This window comes from Oreochromis niloticus, linkage group LG19 (assembly GCF_001858045.2).
Source record: "Oreochromis niloticus isolate F11D_XX linkage group LG19, O_niloticus_UMD_NMBU, whole genome shotgun sequence".
In the NCBI taxonomy this organism is placed as follows: Eukaryota; Metazoa; Chordata; class Actinopteri; order Cichliformes; family Cichlidae; genus Oreochromis; species Oreochromis niloticus.
In genome coordinates, this window is record NC_031983.2 from 28,652,616 (window position 1) to 28,675,569 (window position 22,954).

The 22,954-nt window shown below is 45.8% G+C and overlaps 1 protein-coding gene and 1 non-coding gene across 7 annotated transcripts in view; one reads left to right on the plus strand and one right to left on the minus strand.

Annotated features, from left to right (window-relative positions):
• Positions 1 to 1,012: 1,012 nt before the first annotated feature.
• arhgef10 (Rho guanine nucleotide exchange factor (GEF) 10) overlaps positions 1,013 to 22,954 on the plus strand; it is a 40,560-nt gene continuing 18,618 nt past the window's right edge. For 2 of the 6 annotated variants that reach the window (XM_025901138.1, XM_005477675.4), the window contains exons 1-19: positions 1,017 to 1,201; positions 6,832 to 6,941; positions 9,890 to 10,246; positions 11,902 to 12,249; positions 13,039 to 13,075; positions 13,175 to 13,263; positions 13,537 to 13,593; positions 13,922 to 14,109; positions 14,442 to 14,558; positions 15,180 to 15,291; positions 15,517 to 15,626; positions 15,713 to 15,790; positions 15,871 to 16,050; positions 16,810 to 16,926; positions 17,183 to 17,275; positions 17,748 to 17,918; positions 18,409 to 18,554; positions 18,694 to 18,878; positions 21,846 to 21,961. In XM_025901138.1, the coding sequence (XP_025756923.1) occupies positions 6,905 to 6,941; positions 9,890 to 10,246; positions 11,902 to 12,249; positions 13,039 to 13,075; positions 13,175 to 13,263; positions 13,537 to 13,593; positions 13,922 to 14,109; positions 14,442 to 14,558; positions 15,180 to 15,291; positions 15,517 to 15,626; positions 15,713 to 15,790; positions 15,871 to 16,050; positions 16,810 to 16,926; positions 17,183 to 17,275; positions 17,748 to 17,918; positions 18,409 to 18,554; positions 18,694 to 18,878; positions 21,846 to 21,961 (2,538 nt within the window). In that variant the 5' untranslated portion in view covers positions 1,017 to 1,201; positions 6,832 to 6,904. Of the gene's footprint in view, positions 1,202 to 5,840; positions 5,989 to 6,831; positions 6,942 to 9,889; positions 10,247 to 11,901; positions 12,250 to 13,038; positions 13,076 to 13,174; positions 13,264 to 13,536; positions 13,594 to 13,921; positions 14,110 to 14,441; positions 14,559 to 15,179; positions 15,292 to 15,516; positions 15,627 to 15,712; positions 15,791 to 15,870; positions 16,051 to 16,809; positions 16,927 to 17,182; positions 17,276 to 17,747; positions 17,919 to 18,408; positions 18,555 to 18,693; positions 18,879 to 21,845; positions 21,962 to 22,954 lie in introns of all 6 variants that reach the window. The other 4 variants (XM_005477676.4, XM_019348779.2, XM_005477677.4 and 1 more) reach the window with 4 other exon arrangements.
• On the minus strand, positions 8,804 to 8,876 carry trnaf-gaa (transfer RNA phenylalanine (anticodon GAA)). The gene has a single exon. It is a non-coding gene; the product is annotated as a tRNA-Phe (tRNA).

Genomic DNA, 22,954 nt, shown 5'->3' on the forward strand with positions numbered 1-22,954 from the left:
TCTGTTTTGTCTCCTGTCTCCATCCTCCTCCATGTGACCCAGAAATTCATGTAAGTGGGGCATGTTCACACAGGTCTGGAGAGCAGAGGGTGACGTTGCACCGAAGGACCTGTAATGTAGGCTTTAAACAAAAAAATGATAGACAGGTGCTGCAGCTGTGACATTTAACTGGCAGCCCTTCAAGATGATTGCTCAAAGGGGTGGATGTCTGATTTTATTGGATGGCTGTTCCCTCCCCTTCTTACATTTCAGGAGTAAGAGGGTCCCTCAGCTCTGTGTGAGCTGAGGGGGGAGGAGAACGAAAGAGGAGGATCTTAGATCTTAGATGTGCAACAGAGGATCTGCCTGTAGGTGGCGCAATAGGAATAATTACCTCCAGTTTTTAATAGACTTTTTTTTTTGACATTGCCATAAACCGTCTGCACATTTTTGCACATTTAAGGATGATTTCCCCCTAAACAGCGAGCACAGGGCTGCAGCAGGTTTGTCTCATACACAGATCTGTTAAAATCTGAAGAGTCACTTTGCTTATTGCGTTACTTCTTTTTAAAGACATGAAAACAAAAAGTTCAGTCTGGTCAGAGAAACTAGAAGTCAATGGGTTTTTTAAGGATCAATAAAAAATGTGATTAAAAACCTTTTTTTTTTTTTTAAGGAAAAAAAAAAGTTTCAGCATTAAAGGCACAGAGTTCGTTATTCAAACTTTATCTGTCTGCTCCTGTAAAACACGCGTGAAGCAGCAGTCCAGCCTCTTCATCAGCGTGGACATCGGTGCCTCCCGGGGACAAAAAGCCCTCCTTCGTTGTTTTCGGTTCAGGTTTTAACGGATAAGCTAAAAACTTCCTTCAACATCATCTCCGGACAGCTGTTTCGGAGGGAGCCACCTCACACGTCACGTGTCCTCTTTGCTCGAACTTCTCGCCCATAAAATCCTACCGGAGAAGACGGCGGAGGTTTGATTGGCGTTCTACACAGCCAATCAGAGCCCCTAGTGGCCCCGTGGCGGCCAATCAGCGTCTGAGACGGGGGGGTGAGAGGGTTTTCATGGATGAAGTCAGCTTGCACCGAAGGGAGAGAAGTAAGAAGGACGAAAAGTGGATGTTTTGATAGGTTTGAAGTTGTGCTGGAGTCTGAAATGTTTTACGTTTAACGCTTGCTGTGAAAGGATTACGTCATTCATCTGGGAGCACGTCACAGAACGGTGAGTTGAGGTCATTTGTAGGTTTTTCACAAAGTTCTGAATATCCCTGACAAATGTGTCCCGATAACTGTGACGTGAAGTGAGCAGTGATGTGAGCCTGAAGCAGAAACTGTGTTGGAAGATGTTGGCTATAACGTGGCGTGTCAGTTTCCACGGAGAGGATGCCAAACCCTGTCAGATACCTGCAATAACACAGTCACTAATGCGCCTTTTATGCGCATTTATGCCAATTAGTGCACCCTAATCCGGAAATGATCTGCTTTAAGAACATAAATTATATCAACAAACTCTCCTCTGTGTTTGTTTAAGAATCCACCATGTTTCCTCTGGTTTGACCTGCCGTGTAATATTTTCATACATTTCTTCTTCTTACTTTGATCTTACTGCTGTTTTAGGACTGATTTGATGAGGTTGCGAGCACTGATAACAAACAGCTTTATGAACACAAAAATGTGGACTGAAACACTGCACCACCCGTGGAGTTGACACTCACCTAAAAATCATTCATAACTGAATAAATCAGAGCTGCAGCGGCCGACTACAAATCCAAGTAGTCATGCATAGCATTCCTCAGCCCTGCACAGCTTCAGCCAAGTGGAAGATCGGTCTGAGCAGGCTGTGAAACCTCAGTTTAATTCATCAGTTTGGCCTTTGGTAGGTTTAGTAGGCGCCTATCTGCACTACGAAAGTCAAGTTCCTCAAGGAACCCTCCGAGTTTTGGTAGCTCTCTAAAAGATGGTTTGAAATACAAAGAAAGCTTTGATCACTGCTCGTGTTGTGTAGTGTCGTGCATGTCCAGTTCAATCAGCCAGTACGAGGTGAGGTGGAAGATTTGAAAGGGTCACACATGCACATGCTTGCACACAAGAGTCTCCACTGGTAATTTGTTTGGCAAATAACTGGAGAAGCCTGCCTGTAAATACAGATGCTTAATAGCTCCACCAGTGTGGGCTGTTTTTACTGTGCTTAAACTGCCTGCTGTCACTTAATGCCGTGAACATCACGTAGAATCCTTTATGAAGATGCTTCTATAGATCACAGCCAGTTTTGCCACAAACATGAGAACACAGAGCACAGCCAGACCTCAGTGTCCTCACCTGTGCTTGGAGCAGTCTGTGAACACAGGTGCGTTTTAATGGAGAAATACCAGGAATTAGTTAAGACAGGGCAGCCTGTAGCGCCGCTTTGCCAATAGCAGCTACTGTTTACCATGACTGAGCTCGGGGGTGCCAGAGTACACAATGGTTGTGCAGAGGAGCATACCATTCATTTTTAGAAAGGCAGTTATGGAGTCACTGTCCACCCACCACTCGGCCAAACATCCACCGACATGGGACATGGATTAGCAGCATAGCTCGCCAACAGCTGGGAAAGAAAGGCCGCTGCTGTCGTGCAGGTGGATGAGAGAAACTGACACAGCGCTGGCTTGTTAGGGAGCTGGGAACGTGGGAATTTACCTTGCTTTGTGCGATAGCACCGTGCTTTGTGAGATGAGCTGTAGCTCAGGACTCTGTGGACTGCATGCGTAGCTGCCCAGGGATGAGTAAAGCTAAGAGTCACTCATATTCTTGGCTTTGGGAACTGTTTCCACCCTTTTCAAGTCCATGCATAGCCCACTGATGATCAGGAGTGGTGTGGTTTCCTGTGGTCATTTATTGTAATCTGATTGAGCTCCTCTATTCACATTAAAATTCCTTCAGAGCTGAAATGCAGCCAGTTAACAAAAGCGCCTTAGAGTGGCTGCTCATCACCGCTCACTAAATCGTGTGTTTCTGGTGACATGTTGGCTTCTCGGAGCTTTGGTGTGGCTCGCTGGGTGGGTGGAGACCAGTTACGAGTGACAGCCAAGACTTTACGGTCTCTGTCTTCAAATGGACACCACGTTTGAAATATAATGCAGTCTTTTATTTTGCTCAGTGATTCCCAGGCTGGCAGGGCCATGTCAGTGTTTGCTTTTTGTATTATTAAAAACAGAATCTGCCTGTAAGTCAGGCCTGCAAAAGACCGCTTCATACATACTGTATGGTAGGGTAATGCATCATTATGGCAAGCCCAATAAATCATGTCTGTAATCAGATGAAAGTCCTGCAGCCCCGTGCATCTGATTATTGAAGTGTACTCCCTACAATCGACTGCCGCTGCATTTATAATTATAAGTGGTAGCTGACGGGGATTACCAGACTTATCTTCTTGTGTTCTGTGTGGGTTTTATCCTGCAGTGCTGTGAGGAGAGGTTGTATTCATAGGAGAGGAGTAAACGGTGGGCCATGTGAGCAGCAGTGATATATGTGCCTGTGATATAAACTCTGATCCGAGTTTTCAACTTGCCTGCAGTCAGGATTCTCTCTTTTGTAACTCGGCTCTTACGCCCTCCAAGTTTGTGGTTGGAGTGGGTGGTGATGTCGAGCCCCACATGCTGTGTGAACCCCGGTGCTCTAAGCCGACACAGTTGCCAACTACTGGATGCTCATCACTTTGTTTTTTACTGCGGGGTTCAAAGTATAAGTAAGCTGTGTTAATGAGAGTGATCTGTAATACCTGTGAGAAGCAGAAGCATCCTTTTAACAATGCTGTTACTCTTGAATTCTGATTATGAACAGCATGCTGCAGCGCCCTGAACGTCCCCACGATCATCTCAGAGTACTTTGTTAAGACTGCTGGGCCTCTCTTTGCAGGCCTGGGATCTTGTGTTCAGTAATCCGAACAGAAGGATGCTCTGCCCAGAGCTGCAGAGCAAAGCTCAGACACCCGTAGCGCCTGTCTCTCCCAGCACCCGCTCCCCCGAGGCTTTGTTTATGACTTTCAGCTCGTGTGTGGAATGCCACTTGTCTTTAAGTGCGCACTAGAAGACTCGGCTGCAAACCTCTTGCCGAGTCGAGCTCTCAGCATCGCACATTTTTGATTGGTCTCTGTGTTTGGGTTAGTGGCTTTTTATAATAAATCTGTGTTTAAAAGCATCATCTTAAATGCAAGTCTGCTCAGTCGGACTCATGATAAGGTTACAGAAACCCTGCCCCATCTATGGACACGGGTCGGGTGTGGCTTCAATTAATAAGATTATAAGTTTCACATGTTTGAAACACGATTTAATAGAAATGTAATTTTAAAATTAAGACAAAGACAGCTGACGTGTTTCTGTCTGACTCAACACGGGTCACAGTCGATCCTCTACACTCGGGCTTCTGCTGTCTGCAACATACGTGCTGTTTGTTATGTAGCATGTGCAGGTTATTAGGAGCACACAGGTGAGCAAATTGTCTGCATTACGCTGTAAGCCATATGACTGTTTTCCTGTCTGCGCAGCATTGCTCAGCCACCCCAGCATGTAATGACACGCTCAGCTGAGTGTATCATCAACTGTGGAGAGGATTTTACCTTTTCTGCTGTCTTCCACTCTGTCTTAAATCACTGCTCCAAGATAAGCCAGCAATGCACTGCCTTTTAATTAAACACCAAATAGATTAGCAGTACAATTAAAAATTAATTACTGTGACTGTATTTGGCCTCTCAGCGAGGGCTTGTGAGATACGCACACTCAGCTGTGTGGCTCAGTCCAAAGCTGGTGACCGAAGCTGCAGATGTCATGTTGTGTTTGTGCTACAGGTCATCTTCACGGGTGAGACAGGTGCTTGTTTGGTGAAGACCGCATTTGAAGTCACGCTACACCGCAAGCAGTGCAGGGTGTTATTTGGAAATGTGTTTAGTTTTCCTCCAAAAGCAAGCAGAAAGACCAAACTGGGAGTAATTACAGGAGCAGGGAGGAATGCAGGAATCTGCAGGCTGACCGAGAAAAGATCAGCTTCACTCACACATATTACAAATAAACAGAAACGCGAGAAACGAAAGTGTTTCAGTAACCAGTTTTTTTTTAACCAGTCTACTTTTTGTCTTTAGTGCCTTTGGGGGAAGAAGAACACGTTTCAGTCCCTTTCCTCTGCCCTCCATCCTTTTCCTGCTTTCCTAAACCTCAAACAATGTGTTTAACGGGAGAGATGAGTCACTCTTTGAAGCTTCTGTTTGGCTTCGGCTGACAGCTCCTCTCTTTAAAATGTGTCAGCCGAGTTACGAGCGTGTTTGTCGTGTAGTTACCTGCTCACAGCAGTTACAGCTGACTCACGAAACTAAGAAGGAAACCCGAGTACGAACCAAAGGAATAAAAATAAAGATTCAGAGTTTTAGTTGTTTTCAGTTTGATCACACTGGATTTTTAATTTTCACTGAGATTACACGAGTGACAGTTGCCAATATGATTTTATTCAGTCTAAGAAAAATATATCATATCATGATCATTAAAAAAGATAAAACATAAATATTATATATCACTGTTCTTCAGCACAGTAGAGCCTAAAGAAGGCCTGACTGACAGATGTAAGATATTTTAATGCTGTAGCTGCGTCTGCCTGTCTTTGTACTCCATTGTGAAGGCTACGGCCTCCTCAGGCTCGGTGCAGCCTACCTGTCTGTGTTAGCACTGTTAGCCGTAGCAGACAGATCCTCTCTCCTGGCCTTGTGCCCAGTGAATAGAGTGGAGGACAAAGACGAGAGGGCTTCACATTATTTGTAGACAAAACAAGCTTTGAGAGTCAGAATGACTTATCCTTCTTGTCTTCTGTTCTGCTGTGCTGCACGTTTGTCTTAGTCAGAAGCAGACTGCTGTGAACCTACGCTGGCTGTGGAGATTGCATGGATAGAGAATGGTGCACACACAGCGCTACAATGCCTGCTTTATGCCACAGCATGATGTCACCACACTGTCATCTGTCCTTGTGCACAGTAGTGAGCTGAAGGTAAATAGCGCAGCTTCGTTTGTAGAGACATTTGACAGAAGCTGTCACCTCTGGATAAAAGCTGCACATCACACAGGAACCCTGTGCTGCTGAGGAATGTAATGTCTCTCATGTTCATGCAGGTCCAAAGGTCTCCTGCCTCAGCATGCTAATAAGGACCAAAATGTGTGGTTGATAATTGCTATTTGAGACAGAAGTGCCACACTGACCTCTGCCTCTGCATGATAACCTGCCTGGGTTTTAATTTACAGCAGCACATATTTCACATCCTGGAGCGTTAAAGTGAGTTTTTGATAGTCGACTCACGTAATGCATTCTGAATGTATTTGAAACCAGAGAAATGAGTTCAAATCTAATCCTGCTTTGCATGAACTTTGCTTTAGCTGCAAAGCTCCACAGCCTCTGTTTTCCTCGTGGACACGCAGCAGGGTGTATCTGTCCATTACAATGGTAGCACAGGCTGTGTATACCATGACATCGCACACACACACGCAGCATTAGCATATGAGAATGTCGGGCACACGTAAACACACGCCGGCGTCAGCGCTCCCCGGGTGCTTTACAAGTGTTTCCTTTGTTTTCACTCACTCTTCATTTGTCTGAATTAGCTTTGGTTCAGAATCAGATGTGGATACAAAAGGTAGCAGACCGTGACAACACAGCCACGCTGCTGTCTGCCGCTTTGATTAAGTAACATTGAATAACAAGTGCTTGGTCTTTTGTGGACCGACTGGCTCACATATGCTGACCTAGAAATGCCAAACTCAGTCTCTTTTTTCTGGAAAAATGTTGTATGAGCCTCCTTAAGCTGACTGTAATGACATTTGTCCTTTCCTCCTGTAGGAATGTGCGTTGGTGTAACTGATCCTCTGCGTGCTGATGTCTGAAGAGCTTTAGCAGGAGAAGAGCAGTAAGCATGGACATGGAAGACTTTCCTCCCCCGCCTCCTGAAAGTAAAGTCAACAAATCCTCGTCCTTCATATGTGATTTGCATGTGTCCGCTTCCTCGATGCATTAAACTGGTAAACATGGTGGAAAGTGTTGTTTTCATGGGCCGGTTAGCTCAGTTGGTCAGTCAGTTCAACAGGCCCTACAATAAAACCTCAGCAATCGAAACTCTCTATGAGCAAGCATTCGGTGACTGTGGGAAGGAAAAACTCCATTTTAACAGATAGAACCAGGCTCAGGGAGGGGCGGGGCCATCTCCTGCAGCCGTTTAGGGTGAGAGGAGGGAGGAGAGATGAGAGACAGGACAATGGACACACTGAGGAAGAGAGCCGAGTTTAAGAATCATCCACTTCCTTTTAGCACCTCTTCCTGAAAGACCACCGTCTCATTTAGCTCTTTTGTGATTGGCTGTCCCTCACAATGTCATTGTACATGTACAATGACAATAGACGGGCTATTCTATTCTGTGAGCAGATAGTTTGAAAGGCAGGTGGGTGGGGCTTCTGTAGTCACCATATGAAGGATATCTTTTCTCTTTGACATCATCCAAATCCAACGAGGAAAAAAAGAAGCTTGGGTCACAGGGATCATTAAAACATTCCACAGCTGTCGTAGTTTATAAATGTATATATGTATGACAGAAAGTGAATCAAAACGTCCACTTTAACCAAAACGAGGAAACTTTGTTTCACAGAGGTTACAGGTGTTGGTCAGCTGATCACCTCTGCAGGTCATTGTAAGGTTAGATGATTTTCTCAGAGGTTGCTGAAGCTGTGCAGCTCGAGTCAACAGCGCAGATTCCTCTCCTCCGCTCATCCACCGCTGTAGCGTGCGTGGGCGGAGGAATGAGGGAGTAAGAAGAGTAAAATGTGCTGCGCGACTGTGAATAGCACACAATGTGCTTCAGTATGAGGCAGAATACTGATGCAGCAGCGCGCACACAGGCACACAAAGCCTCCGGGGCAGACGCAGGCCAGAGAAATCCTTCGTCTCCAGCTGGCCGCTCGCTCACTTTGTTGCTGGGGCGAAACAGAAGCAGTGAGTCATTTAAGCAGACCTCTATGGAGCTGAGGGGTCCTCAGAACAACATCCATATTGTCAGCGTGAACAGCTCGCCTCCTTGCCACATTTGCATATATATCTACATCTCCATATATCTATATCTACATCTTAAAATTTGCGTTTTTATAAGACTACAAAGTTGAAAGAAACTCTTCAAAGTGGAGATTTTATTTCCCTTAAAGAGCTGAAAGTAGATGATGATCACATGTGTGTGTGCACAGTCTGTAAGTAATCTGTTCTGACATGCACACCCACTCACCGAGCCAGCTATCAATGACCTCCTCGGCCCACAGTTACAGAGGTACTATTGAATGGCCAGCTCTGGCAAAATCCAATCAAACGAGCTCTGACACGGTCGAGTGTTTCACCAAAGTGCAGATTAGTGCAGTTATTAGCATGTGAACATGCATCCTACTTTCCAGTGTTTCCGAAGGCTGTCCGTGCCTTATCACGGCGTCTCACAGAGTTCATCACTCCATGATGGAAACAGTCAGATAGCATCTCTGTTCCCATGCTTGCTCTTTGCACTTCTGTTGTCTTGAACCATCAGCCGTGGGTGGAGATGGTTACGACAAAGTTGAGGGTGAACATTAATCACAGGCTGTTCTCTCTCACACTGAGGAGGTGGAACGACTACCTGCGAGAGCCTGAGGTGATTTACAGCTGTGCACACCAAAGTTAGCTGGCCACTAGCCTGGAGGTGAATGTGGTTAATTAGATGGTGACTGTGTGTAAGCAACAACTATACAGTACGTCTAAATGTTGGGAATTCCAACATGGCAGCAAAGAATAAAAACTATGGTAGTGCCGAAACCCGGGATCGAACCAGGGACCTTCAGATCTTCAGTCTAACGCTCTCCCAGCTGAGCTATTTCGGCCTCTGGTGCGATCGGGGGGGGGCCTCACGCAGGAGACCGTGCTCTGTTTTCTTTGGGACCCCGTTCAGGATATGAGACCGAAAATCAAACTCTAGACTGGGAGTGAACGGAGCCGTGCTGGCTGTGATGTGTGAGTGATCACAAAGAATCTGTGGTATTTGAGAGAAACTGTGATAGTGGGAGAAAATATGATTCTCAGAAACCCTTCACCATGTTGGCTGTGATAGAAGCAGAGCCCCATACAGGCTCTGTAAAGCCTATTTATAGTATTACCTCGTATCTTCACCAGCACTGAGTTCTGAAATAAAAATACTCTTTTTTTTACTGCGATCCCACATACTGTCTGTAGCCATGCTAGAGCTGAAGCCTGCTAATGAAGGCTGAGCCTGTGCATTCCTAAACCTTTGGCCCACTCTTCCTTCACTTCATCAGATCAGGAATAATCCACAAACTCGGGCTGTAGTCCTGGCTGTTGGGGAGTAACAGCTCTCTTTCCTGCTGGCCTAATTGCAGTGTGGAAACTGGAAAGATATTTGTAGTTCCCTTCCTGTCTCCTGTCAGCTGAGCGCTCTGATGTGAGTGCCTTTGAATGCTAGCTGTGCGTTGTAACCCCCCAGTTTGTTTTTGCTGTAAACCCAGTGCATGTGCTGCTTCGGTGCCAATCCCCGATGCCAAAGCTTGTGCAATAAAGTAGATCCCACCCTTAATTAGACGTCTGTATGTGGCTCAGTCCTGCAGATTTCAAATGCCACCCAGAGCGTATCTGTCGGTGTCCTCAGCCTCTTTTTCAGAGCTCCAGCACCACCCATGATGCTACAGATGTTAAAGCAGCACTTTAAGTATTATTACTATTATCATGCAGTCAAAAAGTGTTTAGCTGACACTGGTAAACTCATGATTAGTGTGTCTGTCACCTCAGAGTTTTGCATTACACTATAAGATAATAAAGTGATATCTAGTATTCTCTGAATCTAACTAAAATCCAACACCTGGCACATCTGGAACCTGTCCAGTGTTGGCAGGTGACATCTCTTTTGCAGATGAAGATGAGGGGGAACCCTTCGATTTTGACGACATCCCCGAGGCTGCCTCCCCGCCGCCCGTGCTCCCCGTCAGCAGGGATCAGAACAAGGACAGCACTGTGAACAGGCAACGCTCGGACCTCCTCCCCACTGCGGACCCCCCAGTGCCTTCGTCCGCAGCTCCATCATCAGCAGATGGAACAGTTGCCACAGCAGGTGGTGCAGCAGCAGAAGCTGAAGGGACATCTGCTGCTGAGGGGACTGATGACAGGGAGAATGATTTACCACCGCCTCCACCTCCGCTCCCTCCTCTGGATGATGACACAGAGACACATCCTGCAACAACAGGTATGCGGTCCAGAAGTGCTGGGCTTTCCTTAGGACGGAGAGTCCTTCCAACTAAAGTTGTGTTTGCAAATCAGTTAAGTGCACACAATGCCTCGAGTATGTGTTTTGTTTTTTGGCAGTGACAAAGATTCTCTGCATTGCACTGTTATGTTGTGCGTACCTTATCTGGCTCTGCTCACGCCCCTTCAGCTCCAGCGCGAGTGAGATCGTAAAGTGGGGCAGTCTGTCTCTCTGGTGACACCTTGTATATCTGGCTGCCTGTAGCTGGAGATGTTCTGGCTTTTATCACTGAAAGGCATGACAGCAGCAGCGGTCGGGCTGGGCTCTGTTTATTCTCAGTCATTCTGAAATATGATGGCACTTCAGCTTTTGAGCATCGTTTGCACTCGTGAGAGATGTAAGATCCACATACATGCAGAGGTCTTTTAGCGTGGACGCTACGTGATGTTCCTCCATTCAGGTTTTCATATTTACTCTTTCAGCACTGCTGACTGCTGCACAATGCCACTGCAGTTTTAACCAAAGCTGCATAAAAATAGCACCAAATCACAACAACAGTCAAATAGGAAATAGCAAATGTCCAGTGAGCAGAAGTTTAATGGAAACACAGGACTTTCATACTGTGAGTGCTCAAAGTGCTTTTTTACTAATCTAACCGATGCATCGTGGGCAGCTCTGGGTTCACTATCTTGCCCAAGGACATTTTGACGTGCAGACTGGATGAACTATGGCTCAAACCACCAGCCCTTCATAGTAAACGACCTGCTCTCCCTCCTGAGCCTCAGCTGCTCCTCTGTAAGTAGAGAAAAAGCTTTGTTGATTCCAGAGGTCAGAGGAGAGGCCAGACTGCCTCGAGCTGATAGGAAGGCAGTGGTAACCACAAATAACTACTCATTATACCCGAGGTATGCAGAAGAGCATCTCTGAAACTACAACACGTCAAACCTCCAAGCAGATGGGCTACAGAAGGACACACCGGGTGGCTCTCCTGTCAGCTAAGGACAGGAAACTGAGGCTACCGTTCACACAGGCTCACCAATAAAAGATTTCCTGTTCTGATGAGTCTCCATGTCTGCTGTGACTTTCAGAACAGGAAATCTAATGAAAGCATGGATCCATCCTGGCTTGTATGAGCGGCTGGGGGAAATTTTCTTGGCACACTTTGGGCCCCGTCGTGCCAAACGTGCATCGTCTGAACACCACATCTTACCAGAGTGTAGATCATGGCCATGCCTTTGTGAGCACAGATACCACATCATGTCTCAAAGCTCAGATCGTCTCAAACTGGTTTCTTGAACATGACGATGAGTTCACCGTAGTCACATGGACTCCTCAGTCACCAGATCTGAATCCAGTAGAGCTCCTATGGGATGTGGTGGCCATGAATCTCTGAAGGAGATCTGAAGGAGAAATGGGTCTAACCGAGTATTTAAATAATGAATAATGTTTATATGAACAACTGAGAGATACCAAAATGATCTGACAGCTCTGAAAAAGTAAGATTTAATTCATTAAAAACTTTTTAAATGCTCATTTCTAATGTGTGCTGTAGTCGAGTTCATATAGTCAAATAAATGTAATAATTTGAGGCCATCTTTGTCTAAATGTAACTATATTTGTAACTGTGTCAGCTGACTGCATGATCTTTCCCTCAGCAGTCAGTGAAGGCCAGAAAGTATCCGTCAGCAGCGCTCACGCTCCACACGTCGCCCCCGGTTCCTCCTCCCAGGGCAAAGTCAACCCCTACTCTGTGATTGACATCACTTCCTTCCAGCAGCAGCAGCTTGACCAGCAGCATGGACCCGCCTCTCCCACCCCCTCGCCCACGGAGCCCAAAGAACGAGAGGCAGAAGGCCAGGATCCTCCCGGCAGCCCTGCTGGCATCGCCTCAGGATACTCGGTGCCTGTGCCGTGTGGCTATGCGACCCCCTCTGGAGTACCGCTCATCACCCCAGCTTACACCACGCCTGTCATCATTCGACACCTCTCCGTGGATGAAGATGGTAAATGAAACAAGCACCAGGGGAAACCCGGAGGAGACTTTAATAAACGCTGCTAAATTAAGAGCAAATGTTTCCGAGTTAAAGCAAATGTTTATCAAATTATATCCATAACCCAATCTTCCCTAGCAGTGAAGCTGTTTTTAAATCCCTACTTTTCTTTTTCCCTGCTCTCACTCACGGATGCACAGCTAGGACACGTAAACGCTGTCCCGGCTGCTGCTATCCCCCCGTCCTTTCTTTCTCTTGTTTTTCCTAAAGCCTTGCCACAAGGAAGTAGGGACTAAATTTAGCCCTCCCCTAAGATCTGTGCTGGCCGTAAGGATTTTCCGGTTTCCCTAAAATCTTGCAGTAACTGAGCCCAAGCTTGTGGTCTGGCAGTCCCAGGAGCCTAATTACACTGTAATTATCTAAGCAAGGTCACACCATGTTGAAATACTTGTGCTTTTTAGATGTTACAAAGCCACAGAGTGCAACCATCATATTCATTTGTGCAGTTTTGTGATGAATGCACATAGTACGGGCCTTTTGCTGAAGTTATGACATCTTCCAAGGAAAACAGAAGCATGCAGAAGGAATTTCAATTAGACACATATGTCAGATGAAGTTTTGTGGAAGCACATTTACACTAAAGCATATCCAGGTTAAATTATCCGTGGAATTATCAGTGACCCCTGGTGGCACGTGTGGAAAAGCTTTGCAGTTCTGTGATGTGCAGTGTGCTGTTTGGAATGTTTGATTCGGAAAAATAATTCCTGCAGAATTCACACCATAGTTCGTTCTTCCCTGCAGTGATGCTGGCTGGGACTGGGAACACCTCAGCTGACAGGTGAGTCACATACGACCCGTTTGTGCTCGTCACTGAGCGCATCGACCGCAACATCGGGGACATGTTACATTAAAAATGTGTTTTTATGTGTTCTCTAAGTGTTTTCAGTGAAGAGTATCCACCTATCAGAGAAGAGGATGCTTTGGCAAAATGGGCATCAGATCCAGCCAACACCGCATGGATGGAAAGTAAGGAAACAATTCCAAGTAAGGTCAAAGTTACCGCAGTGCTGCTGTGGTGTCATCTCTCTGCGCAGTCACGACATGCCCGCAGGGTGCTATCATCTTTTTAAAATGTTCTTTTGAAACAACTGAATTCCCAGAGACTTCCTTCCCCGTTCGTTTGAGGAAGCACAGCCTTGTGTTTGCCTGTCTTCTAGCTCTCTCGCCGCATCACATCCTGGCTGTGGCGTTGCTGGATCGGTTACGTGGTGTGTAAAACCTGTGCACGTGTTTTTTCAGATCCACATGAGGTGATTTATGATGATGTGCCCAGAGAAAACTCCGACTCCAACACAGGTTTGTAAACTATTCTTTAATTTTCTCATTCCACACATTCAGTTTCAAGCTTCCTCTTTTTGATCCCGTCCACTTTCGCTTCTTTCTTCTCGTACTCGTATAAAAATTTCCGTTTGACTTATTTAGGCTCAAAAACTTCTGTTTGACTTGTTTATTGACTTTAATGTTCCTAATCAATGCTAATTAGATATTTTGATGAGATGAGTGTTGCGTTCAGTGAAGCTTGGGACTTCTCACGTGTTCGTCTGCATCATGACACTTCAATTTAAGGTCATAGCCAGACTGTAGTATTTCTGAGTATCACTGCGAGTCGCTCTCATTCGAACAGATCCAGATGAGATGATCTACGACGATGTGGAGCTCGGCGAGGAGGGCGGCTGTAACAGCTCCCTCGACAATGGCTGGAGCTCTAGCGAGTTTGAAAGCTACGACGAAGCCAGCGACGGGGAAGGTCGGCCTGAGAATGGCCTGCCCCACGCCTTCATGAGAGGGAAGCCGCCCCAGAGGAAGACTCATGTGTGTATAAGGATGACCTTTCTATTCCCCGTTAAAAGCCCGTTAAAAATGCAGCTCAGGATAGCGGGGATAACGCAGTGTGTCTTTCATACAGTTTATGAAAGTGTCTTTTTTATTGTGCTTATTCTTTCCAGTGTACAGCGATGCACACTCGTGCATTCGATGCAGCCCATTCACTTCTGCTAGTCGTCTTCCTGCACTCTGTGATGATTTGCCTCGTGGTTTTGACACTTCAAAATCACTTTATTTAAAAAACCATCACGTCGACACGAACGTGGTGGGACTCATTCCCGGACCGTGTAACCAGTAACGCTTGCTTTGCTTTTGTTTAGCTCTCTCAAGATCTGACACGCTTGAAAGAACACTATGAGAAAAAGATGAAAGATCTAATGGCAAACACAGTGGGAACGGTAGAGCTGCAGCAGTTAAAACAGAAACACGAGCAGAAGGTAAACTGGCTGAGGCTCACCTCATGTGTTTGTACTAGATAAAGTAGTCCCAGCCCTTCACTCAGTCTGGCTAACTCCACTCTGGGCGTCCTGCTTCTGACTTGGTACCTTCATCCTGCTCTGACGTGAATGAACTTGTGGTGGTGGTGATGGTGGGAGTGCGAGCAGTTCCTTTGCATCCCTTTCTGCCACGTCGACCTGTCTCATTGAATGTTCATGCGTCCGACGTCCGAAAGGACACATTTTAAAGTAACATGTGTTTATTCTTCAGCAAACTGAGACACCAGCAACAGTGTCTTCCAAGCATTTGAGCCTTTGTGCTGCATTATACAGACTGCGACGTCTGTGACATTTAAACCTCGATCTTGCATTATGTTCTTAAAAGCACCACGTTGCTTTTAGCTGATGTCCCAGTTTCTGTCTCCTGTGGTCGCCTCTGCTCTTCTGTCGTCTTGTGTTACGCATTCTGTTCATCCCTCCTCTAACACTGCTCCTGTTCTGGGTAGATCGGTTCAGCTGTTCTTTAGCCGTAGGTTTAGACAGACTAAACTAAACCTGGACTAAAAAGGACTTTGTGTTACTCTTAAAATCTTAGTAATGGTGCATTCTGTCTCATCAAAGATGCAAAAGCTGGTGAAGGCTGCAAAGGAAGGGACCAAAGACGGACTCGAGAAAACCAAAGCTGCAGTAAAGAAGGGACGCTCCTTCATCAAAACCAAGTCTTTCTGTCAGGGTATGTGCTGCTTAAATTACACTAAAATACACGATCACCTACGATTTTCAAATTGATATTGAGTCCAAATCTCAGTGAGCTCAGCCTCAAGGTCAGGGGTCAGAGGTCAAGTTTTCTGAAAATCTTGTAAATGTGGTCACTGCATCTACTAGGAAGCTGAGTCATAGTTTTTTACTCTTCAGCTGGACTTTAGTGCTTTACTTCCTGTTGTTTCTGATCTTTTAGAGAAGTCGGCCTGTTTTGAGGATGAGGAGTCTGGACTCTTCATTGAGGTGGACTGTTTTAATGTTGAGCCAGTGCTGTGTCCAGCACCAGAGGCTCTGTCACAGCAGCAGGTTTGTATTTTCCCAACTTTAACCTAATCCAGTTATGCTTAACTCTGTGAATTCGCTGGTGAAGGAAACATCTGTTTGATCCACAGCTGGTCAGAAGATGCATCCTGGGATCTATTTTGGAGAGCGAGAAGAATTATCTCGATTCTCTGAAGAGGATTTTAGAGGTATGCGAGTACAGCTGCGGTGATTGGCGCTTTGGTTCTTAAGTGCATCTTATTACAGTTTGTATTGTCTCCTTCATCAGCAATACGAGAAGCCCCTGTCGCAGATCGAGCCCAGACTGCTGAGTGACAGGAAACTGAAGATGACTTTCTATCGCGTGCGTGAAATCCTGCAGTGCCACTTCCTGTTCCAGATCGCCCTGGCGAGCCGTGTGGCGGACTGGGACAGCCTGGAGATGATTGGGGATGTCTTTGTGGCGTCGGTAAGCTCGTGCTATCTTACTTCCTGTCAGAGACAGAGACATGTGACACACCACAGTTCAAATAATAAAACCACAGGACTTCACATAAAAAGCTTTATTTGGACCTGAAGTCTTTATATTACCTCATAGGCAAAATAGGCAAGTTTGAACTTTGAAGAGATTCATTTATTTATCTAAATAACACTGGAGCTAAAGTTCTCACTCCTGTGCCACTCAGCGGTTAAAAACGCGATAAAGGCGCTCAGAGGGAGCATCTTCTGTCTCACACGTTGGAAGGATGACGTGTGAGCCTTGCCCATGCTCCATCAGCCAACACTCATGAAACTCAGTCTGGACAAACTGATGGATGAAAACACTAAAAATGCGTTTTCAGCAGCAGACCAGCATCAGTCATCCCTCAATATTCCTATAAAGAGTTCTCCGTCTGATGGAGCTTTTACTGCTTATTGGTGAACATGACTTAGAAAGAAAAGCTTTTTATGTAAGTCTTTATGTAACATAACTATATCACACAGCTCTTTACTTGTCAGCATGTAATATTATTAAACCTAATTTATAAAAAGCATATTTGCACCTTATTAAAGCACCTTAGACAAGTTAAAGTGAAAACAGTTAATTTTTTTGTGTAGAGAATTCACATTTTTGATGGTGCTGCTGCTGTGGTGTGCATATTTATAGAGATTTGGATGATGTCATTTCCTGTAACTGAAGCACATGATGCAGTTTGTTTGAGTAAGTAACCCCTCTGTGTGTGTGCAGTTCTCCAAGTCCATGGTGCTGGACGCCTACAGCGAGTATGTGAATAACTTCAGCACTGCGATGGCAGTCGTGAGGAAGACGTGCGCCTCCAAACCGGCATTCCTGGAATTCCTCAAGGTTTGAGACCAACACACTAATGTCAAATATTAACCTTACAGGACAGACTGGAAGTTTGTTTCTCAGTAAAACTGTTTCATTATTTTTGTTGCTGTGCGTTTGAATAAAAAAAGCTGTTTATCATTGTCATTGATACATATCTGATATCAAAGGCAGCTGTTCACATTAAAACAGATTGGTATATTGATTTTCTTACAAAGTTAAACTTAACAGTGCATTAAGTCTTTAGACTGATTGGCCATCCTGTCGCCGACAGCATCGACAGGAAACCAGCAGTGACCGAATGACTCTGTACGGCCTGATGATGAAGCCTATCCAGAGATTCCCTCAGTTCATTTTGCTGCTGCAGGTATAATTCACTCTTATTTTCATCTCCTTTACAGTAAAATGCAATGTGCAGCAGGCAGTGTTGTTCATGTGTTCACCAGCAGAGGGAGTGCCGCATTCATAAACCCGAGCACTTTGTTTTTCAAAGCTGTGGCTCAAAGCGAGGCAGGGGAATCGCTCTGAAGAGACGTGCTTTCCTCCTCTAGTTTAATCCTGCTTTCCGTTGCCCCGGCATATTTACTATTAATGTCTGCTGCAGGAAAATATCAGTGAAAATGTGGGACACTGGGCTGCTTTCTTTCTTTTTTACACCACTTTAATAGCAATCAAGACAGCTAGATAATTCGTAGCAGGTCTCTCCATCGATTCTTAAATCTTTAGTATGAATTATGAGGATGTGTGTTATATAAATGTAGAAAGGTGGAGTGGGGCAGAACACTCAGAGGGTGAAAAAGCATCGAATGACTGGTGGCTTTTTCTCTCCTCTCCATCAGGACATGCTGAAGAACACACCAGTGGGTCACCCGGACCGTCTGCCCCTGCAGATGGCCCTGACTGAACTGGAGACTCTGGCTGAGAAGCTCAATGAAAAGAAGAGAGAAGCCGACCAGCGCTGCGAGATCCGTCACATCGCAAAGGCCATGAACGAACGCTACCTCAACAAGGTCCGCACGTTTCTGCGCCCAACCAAAAATCTACTGATCGGTGGAGCCTTTGCTTTTGGCTGATGTCTGATTTTTTTTTTAGCATATGCTGTGGCATTTCTCTCTGTCCCAGTGTGGGCGGCCATCAGACACTGGAGCTTCTCTCCTGACTGAATACCTTATTTTTAGTGCATGGCTTAGCAGAGCGTTTGCACAAAAACACCAGCTTTCCCCAAGGTATAATTATTCGACTGTCTTCAGCCACCCACTCTGGCATCTGTGCACAGGCGTGTTTACAGGATGGCCTGGATGGGGCAGGCTGTGAGTTCCCCGCCGCCTGGATATTCTCAGAGTCGCTGCATTACTGTTATCCAAAGTGAGAGGATGCAAGAGTGAAATGAGCCATTAATGCCAAATGAAATACGAGTACTCTTAGTCTTTGCTTGGTCTGCATTCATTCTCTGAGCTGGCTTCACAGAGCATTAATGTAGCGTATCATCTCTGTCATCAGCTTCTAAGTAACGGCAGCCGCTACTTGATCCGCTCAGACGACATGGTGGAAACGGTCTACAACGAGCGTGGGGAAATCATCAAAACCAAGGAGCGACGCCTGTTCCTGCTCAACGATGTGCTCATGTGTGCCACGCCCAATATCCGGTGAGGGAGACCACAACCCAGACATGAAGCGATGTTTCACTTCCCGGCTCTCTGACACAAAGTTACATACCTGTGTGGGAATCGGGGGCGCTCGTAACAACGTAACCCAAAGCGTCTTTATCGCTCGTTTCTTTTTCAGATTTCAGGATGGCAGTGGGAGTGGTAGCGGAAGCGTAACATTTGACCAGAAGTTCCTTCTGAAGTGGAGCGTGCCTCTGAGCTTCGTGGAGGTGCTTGAGTTCGGGTCCAGCGAAGACATGGCCGACACCGGCCGCTTCCCAGCTCCTCATTCGGGGGAGAAAGTGGTGATCAGCGCCAAGCCAAGTATGACGCAGTTTCACAGTCAGGGATTTTGAATCTGTCTGCTCGCCCGTCACCTTATTTGTGTCTCTGGCAGAAATCTAGTAACAGTCATTAGTTTAGTGGATTATAGAGCATCAGCAGCTGAGGGTTGGTGCTCTGACATGAGGAACTGCATCTGCTTCGACTTCCTTAGGCCGAGTTGAAAACTGCCACCGTTTCTTTAAAAAATCAGCGGAAATATTTATTTCCCAGCCAGCACATGTGTGTTTTTTCCCCTCTGCAGTCCTCAGCTTTGCTGGCTGCCGGTCGGGTGATTTCAGTCTTTCCAGTAGGTCCCCCGTCACAGACAGCTGCTCGGCCACTTTAAAAGGCCCAGATCAGACAAACAGCAGGCCTAAAAACAGCGTCGCATTCTGTGGTCGCAGCGCTGCACTTTTTATTTCAGGATTCGATCTGTGTTTAAATTTGCCGGGTGTCTGCTGCAGTGCTTTGATTACGTATTTTCCCTGGTTTGTCCAAAGTTTGAAGAATTCAAGCAGAGGTCAAAGGCTGGTTCCTTCAGCGGGCTGTAATTACTGCCGCTGATTACACACTGCACTCTGGAGCTCACTGACTCGCCACATCACAAATACTTTATATAATAGTCAGACTTTTCCTGCCAGTTGTCACACTGTCTCATTGATCTCTGATCCACACCTTTGTGCTGCCCACCAGCTACTTAAACACCTTCTTCTTTACTCTACCTGATATTTATGTGCTTTTACTTTTTCCCTGAGTGTAAGCTGCATTCAGCGAGCGCTCCACTGCACTGTTTCACATCATCTGCATCCCATGGAGAGTCCAGCATGTTAACAGATGATGGAGCTGTTCTTGCAAACAGAATTAGATGTAATGGAAGTTGACGATAATGTTGAGATTATCTACATTAGTTAACATTAATACATCACAGTTTCCTCGCTGTGATGCAGTTATTTCCAGACTAACTTGATTTGTGCGTGTGTGTCTTAAAAGCTCCTGGACAACTGTGTGTGTGTGTGTGTGTGTGTGTGTGTGTGTGTGTGTGTGTGTGTGTGTGTGTGCATCATCCAGGAACTTTTAACGAGTGGAAACAATTGTTTTCTCAGCCCCGTGTGTGCAGCCAAAACTCCACTCACTGACCAGCCTGCAGTGAAGGCAACGCAGGGACTCTCCGGCTATGATGTCATTGTTTTCATGTCTCTCTGCTTAGTTCATCTCTTCCCTACGCTGCACTGCAACTAGACCACCGTGCACACTGGTCATCCAGAGTTATGTTTTCCTGCGGCTCTCTCATTTGTAGATATCGTGTTTGTCTTTAGGAAGCGTGTAATTGCTGGGGTGACTGTCCTGCTTCTGAAGATGCTCCTGGGCCGGTTTTGTTAGAAAAATCTGGGCAGTTGGCGCTCTCACAAAGAGCCATTCACAAAGTTGGACCCAGTTTGAAATGGGTTACACAGAGCCAGTCTAGTCTGTGGGAATGGTCGCTGCTGTGATGGGGTTATATTCTTGCCTGAGCCTTTTTAGTTCTGCTAGTAAACACACGTAATAAACAGCAAGAAATGGTGCTGATGGTGTTTCTACATATTAATTTAGGTGGGAGGAAGTTAGCACAGAGACCAGTCATATGCAGGTTATGGGGCTTCTTAGCAATAACAATAAAAACAAAGACATTTAAATCATGTACAAATGTTAATGTTTCAATGATGAAGGTCCCGACCTGCATTCAGCCTCCTGGGTCACAGTGTTTAAAGAGACACATGAGCCGTGCATGCAGCTGCCTTAGACGAGCCTGAACTACAAGAAGCAGTTTCTACTTTTAAGTTTTATCAGAATTTATTCAAACCTTTTGTTGTGTTTGCAGACAGAAAGACACCCACGCACAAACGCTACCAAAACCAGAAACACTCCAAGAGCAAATTCCTCATCTGATATCATTATTGTTTTAAGTAAATAAACATGTTAAATATATTTTGGGATCACTGCGATTGAATTGGAGGTCATGCAAACATCAGTGAAACCAAAAACCAATATAGTCTACAGGAGGCCTGGCAGTAGTGCTCACGCATGTGTAAAGATGGCTGTATTTGAACAGCCTCATGCAGGCAAACTCAGAGGCAAACGTTTCAGAGTAACTCTTACAGGGACCACCAACGAACTGGTCATGTACAAACAGGGGTAAGATTTCCCCCGAGCGCCCAGTCGTGAGGGAGCCGGGCCGGGTTACCATGGAGCTGCAGTCGGAGTCAGACTTTGTGACTATTGTACGAGAGGATGAAAGAAGAGAGAGGAATAACAGAAGCAAACAGAGCTGAAGGCATTCTGGATCTCCCAGAGTTGCAGTTTAACTCTTTGTTGGCTGCAGACCTTCACACACAGACTTAGCGAGTGTCCTCGTGCTCTCTGCTGCAAGTGCTGTTCTTCATGGCCGAACGCAGGCCTGGATCAGCTGACTGACGGAGAGTGATGGAGGCCGGTGCCCTGACAGACCTTTAATCCGGTCTGTGCTGCAGTGTTTTTTCCATAGATGCAGAACTGCAACAGCAGTTGCTCCTATCACATCACACAGGATTACTAGCTTCCACCAGGGGCAGACAGGAAGCTGGAAACCTGTTTCCGCCCACATAGAGCAGGTACAGGAGGGAGGAACAGAGAGGATGATTTACACTGACATGCATCAACAAACAGCATTAGGTGTGTGTCCCCTGAAAGCTCACGCTGGCTGGTGAGAATTACTGCCACGTCTGCAGAGCTGTCACCACTCCCTGTGGGAGGACAACATTTTTAACTGCTTATCTAATCAGCCTGACTTCGCTCATTCAGCTTCCTCTGAGCCATGCTGTCTGTCCGTTTGTAATACTTTGACTTGGGATTGTAGCCACTGCTGCTACTGCTACTGTATGAGCCATTATTACACTTTTATTACATTTGATTTGATGTGACTCAACCGCCTGAAAATGTGTTTGTGTGTAGATAAACTGTACATGGGCCCTGGTCAGCTGTACCAAGACCTGCAGAACCTGATCCATGATCTCAGCCTGGTCAACCAGATCTCCACCATGATTGGCAGCCTCAAGGGAAACTACCAGGTACTCCACTGCATGATACAGTTAATAATGTCTAAAATAGAGTCAGTCTGAGAAAAATCTGGGTCTCAGAGGTGAAGTCCCGACATTTTAGGGAAAATCAAACTGAACATGAGTCTAAAACATGGGAGCTTTTTGGGATTTCCTGTCTATTAATAGCCTTGGAAGTTGACACACACTAATGTTCTTTTAATGGGCGTACCCAGGGACCTAAAGTCATATTCATTAATCCTCCCCTCACATGTCCACAAGGACCAGCCTGCTCTGTGTTTATATGATGTTGAAGCTGTGAAATGTACCTGTGTGGGCAGTTTGTCTGAGGATGAGGAGTCTCCTGGATCTTGATTTGCACTGTTCAAACCTGTCATATCGTGTAGCTGTGCATACACACAAGCCTGTCTGTGCTAGTGGGGTGTAAGCAGGTGTGTGTGTGTGTGTGTGTGTACTTGTTTAGACATCTTTGTCGGGACCAAAAATTGGAATGTTACTGTACTTGTGGGGACCAACAGTCCTTATGGGGACAAAATGTCCGTCCCCATGAGTTTGAAGGCATTTTTGAGACTAGAAATGTGGTTTTAGTGTCAGGGTTACATTTGGGTTATGGTTAGGTTGAAGCTAAGGGTCAGGGATAGGCATTCATTTTTGATGGTTAGGGCAAGCGACTAGGGAAAGCGTTATGTCAATTAGATGTCCCCACAAGATATGAATACCCAACGTCTGTGTGTGTGTGTGTGTGTGTGTGTGTGTGGTGCTCATAGATCTGTCAGATGGAGAGAAGCTCTCAGAGAGACGTGTCAGAGAACTAGACGGGAGGTTTGGACACTGATGCAAAGGGAAAGGAGAGAAAGATGATGGCCTGATATTTGTGAGCACTGCTAAAAAACAAACTTGTAAATGATGAAACTTTTTCTAATTAGAAGTGTTTACCAAAACGCTTCTCGTGTCAAGTCTCGATGTCACTTCAGGGTTTTCCTGATTTTCCTGCTACTTCCTTTT